Source organism: Myotis brandtii, unplaced genomic scaffold, assembly GCF_000412655.1.
Source record: "Myotis brandtii unplaced genomic scaffold, ASM41265v1 scaffold423, whole genome shotgun sequence".
NCBI classification, from domain to species: domain Eukaryota; kingdom Metazoa; phylum Chordata; class Mammalia; order Chiroptera; family Vespertilionidae; genus Myotis; species Myotis brandtii.
In genome coordinates, this window is record NW_005366214.1 from 918,608 (window position 1) to 933,677 (window position 15,070).

At 44.3% G+C, this 15,070-nt stretch overlaps 1 protein-coding gene across 1 annotated transcript in view; it reads right to left on the bottom strand.

Annotated features, from left to right (window-relative positions):
* Nucleotides 1–15,070, bottom strand: part of SYNE2 (spectrin repeat containing, nuclear envelope 2) — a 269,558-nt gene that overhangs the window by 59,105 nt on the left and 195,383 nt on the right. Inside the window, exons 85-94 of the mRNA XM_014545947.1 lie at nucleotides 13,039–13,209; nucleotides 12,429–12,559; nucleotides 11,020–11,224; nucleotides 9,725–9,904; nucleotides 8,607–8,735; nucleotides 7,257–7,411; nucleotides 6,999–7,143; nucleotides 5,764–5,858; nucleotides 4,288–4,522; nucleotides 1,849–2,043 (exon numbers count right to left, since the gene is read on the bottom strand). Coding sequence (XP_014401433.1) covers nucleotides 1,849–2,043; nucleotides 4,288–4,522; nucleotides 5,764–5,858; nucleotides 6,999–7,143; nucleotides 7,257–7,411; nucleotides 8,607–8,735; nucleotides 9,725–9,904; nucleotides 11,020–11,224; nucleotides 12,429–12,559; nucleotides 13,039–13,209 — 1,641 coding nt within the window. The remainder of the gene's footprint in view (nucleotides 1–1,848; nucleotides 2,044–4,287; nucleotides 4,523–5,763; nucleotides 5,859–6,998; nucleotides 7,144–7,256; nucleotides 7,412–8,606; nucleotides 8,736–9,724; nucleotides 9,905–11,019; nucleotides 11,225–12,428; nucleotides 12,560–13,038; nucleotides 13,210–15,070) is intronic.

The window sequence follows — 15,070 nt, forward strand, 5'->3', positions numbered from 1 at the left end:
GATGTGTCTCTCTCACATCAATGTTTCTCTCTCTCTGTCTCTTCCCCTCCCTCCACTCTTTCTAAAAATCAATGGAAAAATATCCTCAGATGAGGATTACCAGGAAAAGGTGAATAATAAAAAATGAAAAATGAGGCTCAGAGAAAACAGACTGGCCGAGGAGATGAAGGTAGAGGCAGCTTAGCCGAGAGGTGCCCTAAGGCTGCAGGTGCCCCCCACGCCCAGTGCCATTCTTTTGCACCATCTCTATTTCCTTTAACCTTACATTACTGAGCAACTAGTTGCCTGCATTTTCAAGTTCACGGTGCTTACAATTGGTTCATTAGGGTTAAGTTTCTACTGCTGAGGTGACTAACAGCAGACAAACATAAACTCAAACACTATTTTAATCCTCAGTACAACTGCTATCTGAACATACTTGGGTTGGCCCCATTCTATGGTGACAACTCATGTAAGGGGAGGCCACTGGTCCAGCAACATCAAGTCCCTGGAACACAACCAAGAAAGCAAAGCAAGAAACAAAACTCTTCTCCCCCACCAACCCGGTAACTGCAATTACCATCATGCTTTCAAACATGACCGGAGCTCAACCAGTGTTTCTAGTTCATGAATTTTTCAGTCTGTATACCAAAGAAGATTCAGACACTGTTCACAGGAGAGATGCTCAGGCCCTAACTCGGGACATATTTATTCTTCATTCAGAAAACCACCTCTGATAAGCTTGGTTATCTGGTTTTGACACACACACACACACACACACACACACACACTCAATAGTGCAGCGGTTCTCAACCTGTGGGTCGCGACCCCTTTGGCGGTTGAACGACCCTTTCACGCCTAAGACCATCCTGCATATCAGATATTTACATTACGATTCATAACAGTAGCAACATTACAGTTATGAAGTAGCAACGAAAATAATTTTATGGTTGGGTCACAACATGAGGAATTGTATTTAAAGGGCCAGAAGGTTGAGAACCGCTGCAATAGTGTAAAGAGGAGAGTGGGCTTATCAGGAGTAGGTATGCTCAGAGAAACAAAAAGTAAAAAATAGATAGCTTCATATTCTATGTAGCGAGAGGAAAACCATAAAAGCCACACGAGACCTCAAAGAGCACAGTAGTGTAGGGCCTAGGTTCAAAGCAGCTCAGAGTCCTTGAGAAAAACTTGGTATTTTAGCACAACAAAATGATTTTCCTAATACTGACCAAGGAACCTTTCAGTTCTTAAAGATATGATCATAAATTACCTGTGAAATTCATTTATATAAAAAATGCATTTCTGATGATAACAGAAAGATGAAGTATCGCTGTGTTTATTTTCATATACTATCCCCAAGGACAGACCAAATGTGGAACATTCATTTCATATATGGAACTTCCACGGAATATTAATAAGTTCTCTGTTTGCCTTGGCTGGGTCGCACAGTTGGTTAGAGTGTCATCCCGTTCACCAAAAGGCTGTGGGTTTGATTCCTGGGCAGGGCATATACCCAGGTTGTGTGTATGGGAGGCAACTGATCGATGTTTCTCTCTCACATGGATGTTTCTTTCTCTCTCTTCCGCTCTAAAATTAATAAACATATCTTTGGGTGAGGATTAAAAAACGTTCTCTGTTTCATAAAAGTAAATATAAAATAGAACCTCAAGTATTTACATATTTAATACTGAGTTTTTAAAATGCTCTTATTATTATTATTCTACATTCAGTAACTGGCAAGATTCATGGAATAGTAGGACCTTTGGAAAACTCACAATATCATCCCATAAGCATTCCCGTTGTCACACAGCAAACATTCTATGTACTGCATCTGAGTGTCATGAGTGGGAAAGTAAGTGGCGAGTTTACCTCTATGATGCTCTGGAAGTGTTTAATCATCTCTCCTACTTGGGTCTTTGTGTCCTTCCAGTTGTCCTGAAGTTGACTGATTCTCTCGCTAACAGACTCTTTACTTTCCGGGTTAGCTGTGCTCAGCAACTTTTCCCCAGCTTCCAAGGTTAGTTCATAGGTGGTTTGCCATCTCTCAAAACGAATTTCTTTATTCTAAAAAAAGGAAGAAAGTGACTTGCCTAAGCCATCTCAAACCTAGCTGATCGAAAGACCTGCTCCTCCTCCAGTCTTCCCTGACTTGGTCAACAGCACACTATTCACCAGGATGCTCACAGCAGGAACCCAGAGCCATCTTGATTTAGATTTTTATTTACGTGCCACATCCGAACCATTAGTAAGTCTTGTAAATGCTACCCACAAACATACCCTTTTTTATCTTCACTGTGATCACTCTTGTATTATCCATCCTAACAACTCGCCGAGACTACTGACATAGCCTGACTGGATCTGGCAGAATAATTTCCACAAAAAGGCCACAGCGATATATCCTGCCCCACGTGCTCCTCCAGAACCTGTCACTGGCCAGCCAGTGGCGGTGCCTCTGTCCCCTCCTCTTGACCCCGTGTGGGCACGTGTGATGGCTAAAGACGACAGTGGATGTGACACATGTGACTTCCAAGGTGAGGTCTAAAAGGCACAGAGCTTCTCCCTGGATCTCTCTTTCTTAGGACATGGCCTTTGCAGCCACGAGCTGCCATGTAGGAAGTCTGGCTACTAGAGTTTCCATGTGGAGTGACCACAGGGAACGATGCCGTGGAGCCCAGCGGTTCCAGTTCCTAGCTGTCTGAGTCTTTCCAGCGTAAGTGCCAGACACGAGAGTGAGCAGGCTGCCAAATGAGTCCAGCCCGAGCCATCACCTGACCGAAACTGCCTGAGACCCCCCACAAGAATGGCCTTGCTGAGCCCCGCCAGCCCCCAGAACTGTAGGAGGTAAGCATCAATGATGGTTGCTATGCAGCAAGAGATGGGAAATATACCGGGTTCCTGCTTCTCCTTTGGCTGCTCCACCATCCATCCTCCTCAGAGCAGCCAGAGGATCTTTAAAAGATACAAACAGAATCATGCTGGCCCCTCTTCCAACTGAAACTCCTCAGCGGTCTCCTCTTACACTGTGACTGTGATCCAGCTATCATGCCTTGCCTGTAAGACATTCCTCCCTGCCTGCGTCTCAAATTCATTTCCTGCCATCGCAGCCCCACTGGCTGGGCTCCTGTCATACCAGCCTTCTTTCTGTTCCTCTGCGTCGATAAGCTTGTTCCCAGCGTGGGGAATTGGGACAGCCATTCCGTCTGTCTGAAAGGCTCCTTCCCCAGACTTTGCCTTGCTGGCTCCTTCTCATCACTCAGGCTCCAAAGATGTCACATTCCCAGAGATCGCCCATTCTAAAGGAGCCACCCAGCCCCTCCATTAGCTGCAGTTTAATGAAGTATACATGCCTTATTGCAATCAGGTATTTTCTTATTAACTAGAAGCCCGTTGCACAAAGATTTGCGCAATAGGCCTTCCTTTCCCTGGCTGCTGGCACCAGTTTTCCTCTGGCACCCGGGACCCAGGCCTTTGGTCCGGCCGCAGGCTTGGCTTCTCCGCTGTGGCTGCAGTGGAGAAGCCAAGCCTCTTCAGTCTTCAGTCCTCATTCCGTGCCTGTGTATGCAAATTAACCGCCATCTTTGTTGGGTTACTTTGCATAGTTGCTCTGATTGGCTGGTGGGCGTAGCGGAGTGACACCAATTTGCATGTTTCTCTTTTATTAGTGTAGATTTGTCTGACTGCCCCCACGAGCGTGGGAGTCCTCTCTTCGTGCCCACCATACTTCAGCACTTAGAACAGTGACTGGCACGGAGCAAGCGCTCAATAGCTGATGACTGGGAAGTGAATAGGGAAGTGCAGGGTTTCAGGAGGCTGGTGTTTCATTTTGCCGCATCCTGAGAGAGTGGTTCTCTAGCTCAAGGGAACATGCCTGGGAACGGCCAACGAATGACTCTAGCCCTCTGCTCGTCAAGCACCTTTCTGATTGAAAACTCTGTTGCCTAAACGGATTAGCCCTTCACAAGTAAGCAGGAGTCCCACTGTAAACTACCACACCGGTGGCCAGGTTATATCTTACTTAGTACCTTAAAGGCCTGGGTGGGGTGAGTCTGTCACCCAAACTTCTCCCACTGGACCCACCCACCTCCACTCCTTCCCTACTCCCACAGCCCAGGAGAGCCTCACTACTGCTGGGTGGATGGAGGAGATTGGGTTTCTGACCCTGCAAGGCTAGGGACCCTAGCCCTCTGGCCTCCCCTTGCAGAGAGCACAGCTGCACCATGACATCTTCGAAAACCTAAAACCTGGAGGGGATGTATGTCTTCCACAGAATGACCCCCGTGGTTCCCACACTGCGGCGGCTGGGAGTACCTTCAGCTCATGGATCAGGCTTCTGGTTTGGAAGAGACTGTGGCAGTCCTGGCTCCTGACCGCAGACAGCAGTTGGCTGGTGGCGGCGAGGAAGCGGAGCAAGTCCCCCTCCGGGGTGGAGAAACACCGCCACTGCCTCACCAGCGCAGTGACCGCTCGCTTCCTCTGCCGCACGCTCTGCGCGGCGCTCTGCCACCGGGCCTTCAGCTGCGTGAACTTCGAAACAAATGCCGGCCTTGGGAAAACAGAGGGTTAGGGAATCCGGACATGAACAGGTAGTAAAATAACTATCACAGCATCATAGAAACTCAGATTTGCTATTGATATGTGCAATTTACACAAATAACAAAGTTCTTATGAACTTAGCACCACTCCACTCAAATACGATGGGGAACTTGGAGCAGGGGCAGCATGTGGTTGGCAAAGATTTTTAGCGAAAGATATTTGCATCGGACCTGGGTACTTTCCACACATGACAACCATTCCTTAAATGGGAGCTGTTTTAACAGCCATTATGCCAAATGCTGCACGGAAAACTACACACGGGATCGGAGGGACAGAGATGAGCAGTTGGGTATCTGGTAATGTTATCTATTATTGAGGGCTTTACTTCATGTAATTTCAGCAGTAAAAAACATGCTTCCTGCAGCTACTCAATCAGTTCCTTTCCAGATAAGTGACACCCTTCATATGAAAAAAACAAGGCCTTTCAATTGTTATGCGGGAAGTCATGCTTTGCTGTACTGATCAAACCAAAACCAGCTGATGATCCTGGAACTGGCTTCATTACTTCCGAGCTGGGAAGAAATGGGCTTTAATTTCTTAGTTATGCTGAAAGATGCAGAGGTATATGGTGGTTATGGGGAGGGAAAACCATCCCTACCAGGACACTGGAGAAGTATTCAACAGGCCAGGGCACCTCTGGGCTGTCTGCCATGGGTACCTGTTGTGTGGCAGGTTCAGCTATTGTCACCAGGATGGCCTAAGGGGCTCTGCTAGAAATCCGTCTTTCACAGCTGTGACAAAGCTACTTGCTAGGAATATTCAGAATTATTCTTTAAATAGCAAAACATCATGAGGCTGAAGGTAGAGAGGAAAACATTCTACAGAGAATCCTTTGAGGTAAAAAATCAGTAAACTGTACTTGACGAGTGGGTCTGTTCTGCGAACCCCACTTGCCTACCATAGGGGAGAGTGCCACCACGGTTTTTATGGCCCCAGCAAGACCCTATCCTAACATTGTCCCAAGACTGCCCCGTGGTGGTCCATCAACTGACATGCCCACAGGAAACGGATGGGAACAAGATTCACATGGTGGAAGGCCTGCTCTGACTGCATTACCTCTCTCTCTCTCTCTCTCTCTCTCTCTCTCTCTCTCTCTCTCTCTCTCTCTCTCTCTCTCTCTCTCTCTCTCTCTCTCTCTCTCTCTCTCACACACACACACACACACACACACACACACACCAGACAGCTTACCTCTTCTCTATTTCTGTTGTGTCCAAGAGTTGTAAGGACTGGGTGACATAGCAATCAGCAATTGTCTGGTTTATAGAAACTTCAGCTTCCAACATCTGTATGTGAATTAAAATATTAAATATCAGCTTGTAGAATTCATTTTATGAACCTGGACCTTATATTTCCTATTAAAATCTAAGCTCACAGAGAACACCTGAGGAGATCAGTTTTCAAATTATTTGAGTCTAACTGCAAAAAATGCTCAACCATCACATCAACAGCACCTACAAATGTAATCTTAGAAGGAAAAGATCCAACAGTAACTATGGTTAACTGCTATTTGCTAGACACTATGTAAAACATGCATTATCTTACTTATTCCTCAAACTTTGGATTTAAGTACTATTATAATGTCTATCCGAAGAGGAGGAAGCTAAGGTATGAAGTTCAGTAATTTATTCAAGGCCACTCAGCTTTTTGGCTGGGAGGATTTCATTTTCATTGGATGACAAAGTGACAGTGCAGCCAAATCGGTTATGTTAGAAAGCTGCGGTGAACTAACCGTGCCCACTTTAAAGGGGCAGGATCGACCTATAACCAGCAAGAATATTTCCAAACAAACATCAGCACAAGTGTGGGAAAGCTCCCCTGTGAAATTATTAATGAGGCAATTACAATTATACCAAGTTCTTCCCTATTTTAGAGAATTACTCGGTGAAAATGCAAAGATGAGCTGAAGTACTTCAACATGCTCTTGGTAAAGTGGTATGTTTGCATCCTGTGGAAGCAAAGTGGTGCTAGAAGATTGCACTTACTGCAGAAGATCTAGGAGTTCTGTCATTAATAAAATAGAGCAATAAAACAAAATGTTGAAAGTTGTGAAACATGTTAAGAATTTTGCACGTGATCAACTGACAACAGGATTTGCTTAGACATACACTGACAGGTACTCTGTATTTTATCTAAATCCATCTTTCCCTGCCCTAGCCGGTTTGGCTCAGTGGATAGAGCATTGGCCCACAGACTGAAGGGTCCTGGTTCGATTCCAGTCAAGGACTTATACTCGGTTGCAGGCTTGATCTGTGTGTGTGGGAGGCAACCAATCTCTCTCACTTCAATGTTTCTCTCTGTTTCTCCCCCTCCCTTCTACTCGCTCTAAAACATTTAATGGAAAAAAATCCTCAGGTGAGGATTAACAAAAATAAATAAATCCATCTTTCTCTGCCCCCTGCCCCAGGGTGAGGGGCACAGGTTACCTCATATGCCTTCTGCTGCTCCAGGAGAGCTGGAAGGCTGTCAGCAATGCTCATCTTGAGCGTCTCTTCTATCTTCTCCAAAAGGCGGACCCACTTTTCACAGCAGTAAAGAAACTGTTCATGTAATCTGATTCCCTGAAGCTCACTAAAGAGGTTTAAAAACAAATAAAACAGAGCCATATAACGTTGACATTGCTGAACTCAAGCTGTTCATTTTACCAGAACTGAAAGGGAGCAGGGGCGATGGGCTGTTCTGACCTGCAGCGTTCCAGCGCCGTGGCCGTGGCGCGAATCCACTGCCGGTTCATGTCTTTCAGTGTCTTTACAGCCACGTCGCTGAGTGGGAGCCCGAGGCTCACTTCATTCAGCTGCTCCGCCTCCGGCGAGTGGGCTGCCAGTGACAGCACATGATTCTATTAAAAAAGGAAACCAATTCCAGATGTGAGGGTAACAACGAGATTTCCACCTGATGGAAAGGTCGCAGAGATGCTGTGGACCATCCTCATCTGAAAGAGGAGGGGACAGGGGCCTCTGTGTGTAAATGACTTGCCCACCGTCAAATCGCTAGTTGGTGTTAGAACCCAGGTCTCTCAATCCTGCGGCTTTTCTAGAACAACAAGCTGCACATAGGGCCAGAACCTAGACAGCCCAGGAAATAGACAGTGGTCTCAGATTTTGTTTTTGAGGAAGGTGAAAATAAGCTTTTTCATTTTTTTATTTTTAAAAGGACCCATTTTGGACCTTCAAATCCCATTTGGTCTGCCAACAACTTGACCTTCAAGAGATCATGCAGTTTACCCACAAGTCGAATGAAAACGTAATCCTTAAAATACTAGTAAAGCATGGTACCTAAACATCTGCATTTTGGTAGAATGTGAAATGATAGAAGAATTCGAACTCATCAAAATTTTATTTTTAAAATGATATCCCAGGGACAGCCTCTAGGTTGAAATATGTAAAACAAACATCCTTTACAATACCCACACTGTCACTACAGAACTCTGCTCTGATAGTCCAGGTCAGCCAACTTCTTCTGTGAACAGCTAGATCATAAACATTTTAGTCTTTTATGGGTCACAGTCACCTCTGCCCCGTAGCATGAAAACTCCAACAAACAACTCGTAAATGGAAGGGAATGAGCGTGTGCCCTGGGTTCCTGACTCCTGATCCAGGTTATGTGGATTGGTACTTAGGAGTATGCAGGAGCCAGTATTCTTTAAATCTCCCATTCATTTATGTTAACTAAGCTAATAAATGAAAAAAAATATACAATTAATTTAATAGGGTATTTTACGTTCGATCTTCAACTAACCAGAAAAATTTAATCACCATAGTGAATTCCTAGATTATTCTAGTTAACTAAAGCTAATTAGTAAAGACATCAAAAGTTAAAAATCTACTAAAATTACTGTGGCATATTACTAAAATAGATCCCTATGTTGTCATACTTTCCTAGAAGTTAGGGAAAATAGGACAAGAATGAATGACATGTAGATTGCCGTGCGTAAGAGTTATGATAGAAACAGATTTTATAGTGTGACCGTAATTAGCTTATGTTTTATCCTATGCTGAGTCTAAGCACTTAGAAATGATAAATATTGGCAATACCAGGAATGAGTCAGGATTTCCTTCTTTTTCCTGTTGGTAGAGTTTATCCAAATTCTCTTCTTCATGTGTAATACGACCTTTCAAAGATTCCAACTGGTCCCCAAAATCCTTAAACTGTGATAGAACAAACTAGGACAAGAGAAGTTTTCATTAGAGACAATTGCATATCGAACAGAATTAAGCACAGCCGTGGGAGCTGATGAAGTCCAAACTGTTTTCACACCCCCCCCCCCCCGCCCCCCCCACCCCCAGCGCATTACTGTCTTGAATATTCAGAGGACTCCTGGTTTCCCCTCTGTGCCTTTGGCAAAGCACTGAGCCTCCAGGGATGGATGGCTCACCTGCTTGAGGGACTACGCAGAGGAAGGTCAGTATGTACTCTGCTCCCTCAGTCCTGCTAGTTAAATATTTTTTTTCCTGCTGCTATTGAGATGTGACACTGGAGTTCCATGGCCTTCTGTGCAGCTTTTTGACAGTGCATGCACAAAAAATTCTTCAAAAAATGAATGCCGCCCTAGCCAGTTTGGCTCAGTGGATAGAGCGTTGGCCTGCAGACCGCAGGGTCCCGGGTTTGATTCTGGTCAAGGGCACATACCTTGGTTGCAGGCTCCTCCCCAGCCCAGGCCCTGGTGCAGGAGGCAACCAATTGATGTGTTTCTCTCACATGGATATTTCTCTCTGTCTTTCCCTCTCTCTTCTACTCTCTCTAAAAAATTAATGGGAAAATATTTCTGGGTGAGGATAAAAAAAAAAAAAGTGAATGCAGAATCCAATAAATGGCCTATGGCTCAATGACCCCACTTGGAGATCCAAATAACTGTTGAGATCTGAACAGTGTATGAAATACATGACTTCTTAAACTAGCACATTCAACAAAGACGAAATGGGTGCTTAAGACCTGCCCATTGCCCATGCGATGGAAAAATCACCTACTTGAAGAATCATGTCAAATGGCAGATACTTTCAGGGGCAGCTTTACTCTGTAGTTGCCCTAACGAGCCCACAAAACACGAATTGCCCTAATGAGCACGGATTACTATCACTTCATAGGACACAAGGAATTAAGGGCAATGGGCAAATGTCCACGACTACAAGTTGAATGAAAAAAGAAGATGAACCTCAAATTCATTTGCTTTCACAAGCAGCATCTTTTCCAAGTAGGAAGCCCTCTGGAGGGAGTGCCGTTGACCAGAGAGGAGCACGTGTGTGTCCGGCTCCGCGGGTTGTGGGAGGCGATCCAGGCAAGTGGAGTTTTGGACAAAGGCTTCTTTTGTCTTCTGCACATCACACTGCAGTTCCTAGAGAAGAAAAGGTGATCCCCAAACATCTCCTCCTCCTTTCACCGCAGGAATCCCCCACTCCCTCTGCCTCCACATCTGGGAGACTTTCTGCCCTGAAATTGTCAGCATGGCTTTTTATTGTTTATCTTAAAGAGCTGAAAAAGCGAGGCTTTGTTTACCTGATGCCCATCACTGGTGCTGCTCTGAAATCTGCCAGTGTGGGGAGAAAACTGACCACTGACCAATAGGGTTGGGGCTTCTAGTTTTTAGAAACTGGAGACCACCTGGGTGAGTCCTGTGTGTTATGTCTTTAATCGTCGGACATTTTAGGAATCTGCTTTAATGGCATTTTAAGGATCAATGCAATCCTGTCCTTTGAGACTTTGTGACATAAGTGGATTTATTTGCAGAGACTGTAGAATCTCACTAACCACGCTGATTTTAAGGCTCCTCTGGAAATACTGTGTGTGTGGATGTGTTTTTTGGTTTTCTTTCTTAAAGAACAGGTCAGGTAGAAGCTGATCAGAAATACAGATCACATCTGTTGGATTCCTGTCATTCATTAAATTGGTTAATACTTTCTGATTTGTCCTATAGTATCAGAAGATACAGAAGGCAGCTGGTCACCCAGTTTAAAACTTGAAAGTAGTCACTTTCTGGGCCTTCATCAACATAACAGGATAAAACCACAGAGGAAATTATACAGCTCTTAAACATAGTCTACTATCACTATAACTACAGAAAAGCCGTATCAACATGGAGGCGAGTCCATAATTATCTTTTTTTCCATGATTATTTCTAAAGCAAGAGATTCAACATCTATTATTCTTAGATAACCATATTCAGTTGAGATACTTTTGCTTTGAGACTTTGTATGAGGCGTTGGCTTTAGAGATTTACCTGCTGGAGTGACAGGGGAGACTTGGAATGAGGTGCTGACAGGTGCCCCCAACCCAGCTCCCTGCTGCCTGCTGTCCAGACCTGGCCTCTGAGCCTCCACCTGGCCCCCCGAACCCCCCACATCCCAGTCTCATCCGTATCCAACACAGCCTGCGCATGCACTCCTCTGTCCTCGTGCTCGGTCCAGTCCCTGGGTCTTACCCCTTGGCTTCCCCAATGGGCTTTGCACCTACCTTTATGCCCCGCAGGGCCGGGGTTAGGATCTCTGCCAGGTTGTTTCCAGACAGGTTGATGTTTGCAAGCTGGTGGTACTTAGCTTCCTGCTGGTCCAGCCTCATTACAGCCTCAGTGTGAGCACCGGCATAGGCCTCCCAGAGATGCAGCAGACCCTGGGCCGTCTGCAACTGCTCTGCAATGTCGTGGTTTACCTGGGTCCACCTGTCAGGGCAACATGAACAGGTCCCCAATCCCATCCTTTCCCTTGCAGCAAAAGCTCAATGCACACTCTCCCGGATCGCTAAGACAACACTGTTAAATGCCTTTTTTATTAATTGCACCATCACTATCTAAACCAGTGGTTCTCAACCTTCTGGCCCTTTAAATACAGTTCCTCATGTTGTGACCCAACCATAAAATTATTTTCGTTGCTACTTCATAACTGTAATGTTGCTACTGTTATGAATCGTAATGTAAATATCTGATATGCAGGATGGTCTTAGGCGACCCCTGTGAAAGGGTCGTTCGACCACCAAAGGGGTCAAGACCCATAGGTTGAGAACCGCTGAAAACAGAAGTCCGAACTTGAATAGTTACCTGACTTTATAATTCTTAACAAAAATGACAAAATTTGTGATTGGCAAGGACTATCTATTGTAGTATGGATGTCCCTTAGGCAGACGTGGAGAAAGCACTGACTGTGCGCCTGATGAAACAGCTCCCCATGGGAGGGGCTCCTATTTATAGAGTTGGGTCTTTAAGGAAGCCTGTTTAAACTGTGTTTATGACAAATTTATTCTCCAATTACAAAAGCCACACACATTCCTAACATAACAGTGGGAGTACGGGTAACTGCTCTCACTCTATATGCAGACTGTTGTAGCTTACCTTTCTCTCCCATCACTAAAGCAGCTTGAGGCCAGCTTCCATATCGCATTCAATAAAATAAAAGACTTGCAATTAACTAGGGCCACACCTCTTAAGGAGCTTCCTACCACACAGGCTTCATCAAGAATCAGTTCCCTGAAGGTATTCTAACATCCCCTTTCTTCCATGTCTAATGTTCCTTGTGGCAAAGACCTCCCATCTGGCCCGTCTCTTAGTCTGTTTCTGCCTGGGGCATTGGTGTCCCTGAGGATTACACTGGGCATGTATTCTGACAAATAGTAGCCTTCTACTCTGGGGCTGTAATCATGGTATTTCCAAATTGATTATACCAGACACTTGAACAGGGCGGGTAAGAGCCTTCACGACATGAACTCGTACATGAATTAGATCCTTCAAATCAGTAGAGGCCAGAAGAGTATGAAACCAGTCATCTCAGATGATTAAGATTAGACTGTCCAATGCCCATGACACTTCACTCAATACAGGTCATTAAGATAACTGATCTGTTATTCAAATTGTATCTTAACACAATAAGTACCTGGTGTGAGTATGATGGCGTTTCTCTTCGATTATCTCAGCAACTGAGGGGCAGTAACTTTTGAGTTTTCCAATAACCTCCTGGAGCTTCTGCCAACGCCCTTCACTGCTCTCAGCTTCGTCCTGAAGAGACTAGGAGAACAGAGCAGGAGTGTCAGTTTCCGAATGGCCTGGCCAATTCCAAAGAAGGCAGCAGCTTTTCAACACCTTCTCTGTGTCACAGTAATAAGAAGACAAACCTTGATAAGAGTGGGACAAATTATTAAAACTGTGAGTAAGAAAACAACTGAGAAAGTATTATTTTATTCGAGACAAAAACTCTTAAAGTGTACTTAAAAAAGAAACCCACCCAAACCCAAAACCTTTACGTTGCAAAATAATATGAACATTAAAAATGAAGAAAAATTCAATGTGCACTTTGACAAAGTTTCACTCCTTTGGCTCACGTGATTCATTCTGGAATTTCAAGTTATACTTCTGATGCTGGTGTTTAAAATACTATTTTGTGCTTCTCTGTTGAGAGCCCAAACGCAGTTGTGTCCATGACTGCGCTTGCTTCCACTGGAGATTACCTGCCAATAAAGTGCCGTGCCAGGACCTGGTTAGTTTACCTGAAGGTTCTGCACCTGGCACTTCAGGGCCTCCAATGACAGAACCACAGGCTTGCTGTGCTCCATGCAGTACCCGAATCGAACAGTCATCATGTTCATGTCATCAGAGAGTTTATCGTAGATCTTCCACTCCTGTAGGAGGGGCTGCAAGGAGGTCTTGAGCTCATTGACCTATATGAAAAGGGGAAGCATATTTAGCAACTCATTGGGAAGAGGCTCTATCATCATTTTTTTTTTCTTCCTAAGGACTCTATCCATCACTTAGGCATTTCAATCTGAAAGCACTGGAGGAGCTTCGGTGACTAACTGAAGGTGGGAAGGGTAGACCAATGAACAAAAACTATCAGAGACGGCTACGTTTTACGGTAGAACAGGCAAATGGAAAAGAGCCCTGAGACCAGAAGGATCAGCATGGAGAGCGTTCAGCTGAGGGAGGGGCAGCCCCTGGACAGAACACTGGGGGAGGAATCAGAATCTGTGAGTGTACCGGCTTCCACATAAAAAGTTGGCGTAATTTCTGGTGCTCTTAAGGGTAACCCCTTAGAATTATAATGATAGCTTCACAGAGAAGAAATGCCACATGTGGTCTGAGGGAGAGGAGAAGAAAACCACTGAGCAAAATTCATTACACTAAAGCACGAAGCGGAATAGCCAGCAGAACAGCATGCACTGAGTGCTGCATAGGCGTCACTACGAAGGTAGAAAAGAGAGAGTAGGTATCATCGTCCCCGTTTTATAGACTAGAAAACTGAGGCTTAGAGAGGTTAAGTGCCTGCCCTAGGTCACTAGGAAAGATAATGGTGCGGCCAAGATCTTTATTCAGACAGAGAATGCAAAGCTCTTGCTCTTAAACACTAGGCTATATTGACTCTGGAGAGCTTCTAGAAGGACAATTTAGGTCTTTGTCTTTTGTATTATTTAAAAACAATAGCTTTAGCTCTAGCTGGTTTGGCTCAGTGAATAAAAGAGCATCGGCCTGGGGAGTGAAGGGTCCTGGGTTCGATTTTGGTCAAGGGCACATGCCTGGGTTGTGGGCTCAATCCCCAGTAGGGGATGTGCAGGAGGCAGCCAATCAATGATTCTCTCTCATCATTGATGCTTCTATCTCTCCCTCTCCCTTCATCTCTAAAATCAATATATTAAAAAACAAAAGCGATAAGCTTTACTCTGTAATTATTTCTAGAATATTTTCATCATTCCCCTAAAGAAACCCCATACCCATTAGCAGTCACTCCTCATTCTTCCCCCCAAACCTCCTCCAGATACTAATCTACTTTCCATCTCTATAGGTTTGCCTATTCTGGATATTTCACATAATGGAATCACATAACAAGGCCATCAATGTTGTAGCATGTATCAGGACTTCGTTCCTTTTTATGGTTGAATAATATTCCATTGTAGGAACATACCACATCCATTTATCAGTTGATGGACATTTTGGCTATTATGAATCACGCTTCTACGAACATTTGTGTACACATTTCTGATGTGGACATATGTTTTAATTTCTCTTGGGTTAGGTACTCAGAAGTGGAAATGCTGAGTCATATGTTAACTCAATGCTTAACCATTTGAGGAATTGCTAGACTTTTCTGAAGTTGCTGCACAATTTTACATTCGCCTTCAGTGTACTTGCTATCATCTAGCTTTTTGTTATAGCTATCCTAATAGGTATGAAGTGATATTTCATTATGGTTTTGATTTGAATTTTCTTGATGGTCAGTCATATGGAGCATCTTTTCATGTGCTTATTGGCCATTTGTATATCTTCTTTAGAGAAATGTCTACTTAGACTATTTGCTCATTTTTTTCATTTGGATATTTGTCCTTTCATTATTGAGTTATAATAATTCATTATGTATTCTAGATACAAGTCTTTTGTTAGACATAATTTGCAAATATTTTATCTCATTTTGTGGTTTGTCCTTTTACATTTAAAAAAAATATTTTTATTGATTTCAGAGAGGAAGGAAGAGGGGAGAGAGATAGAAACATCAATGATGAGAGAGAATCATTGATCGGCTGCCTCCTG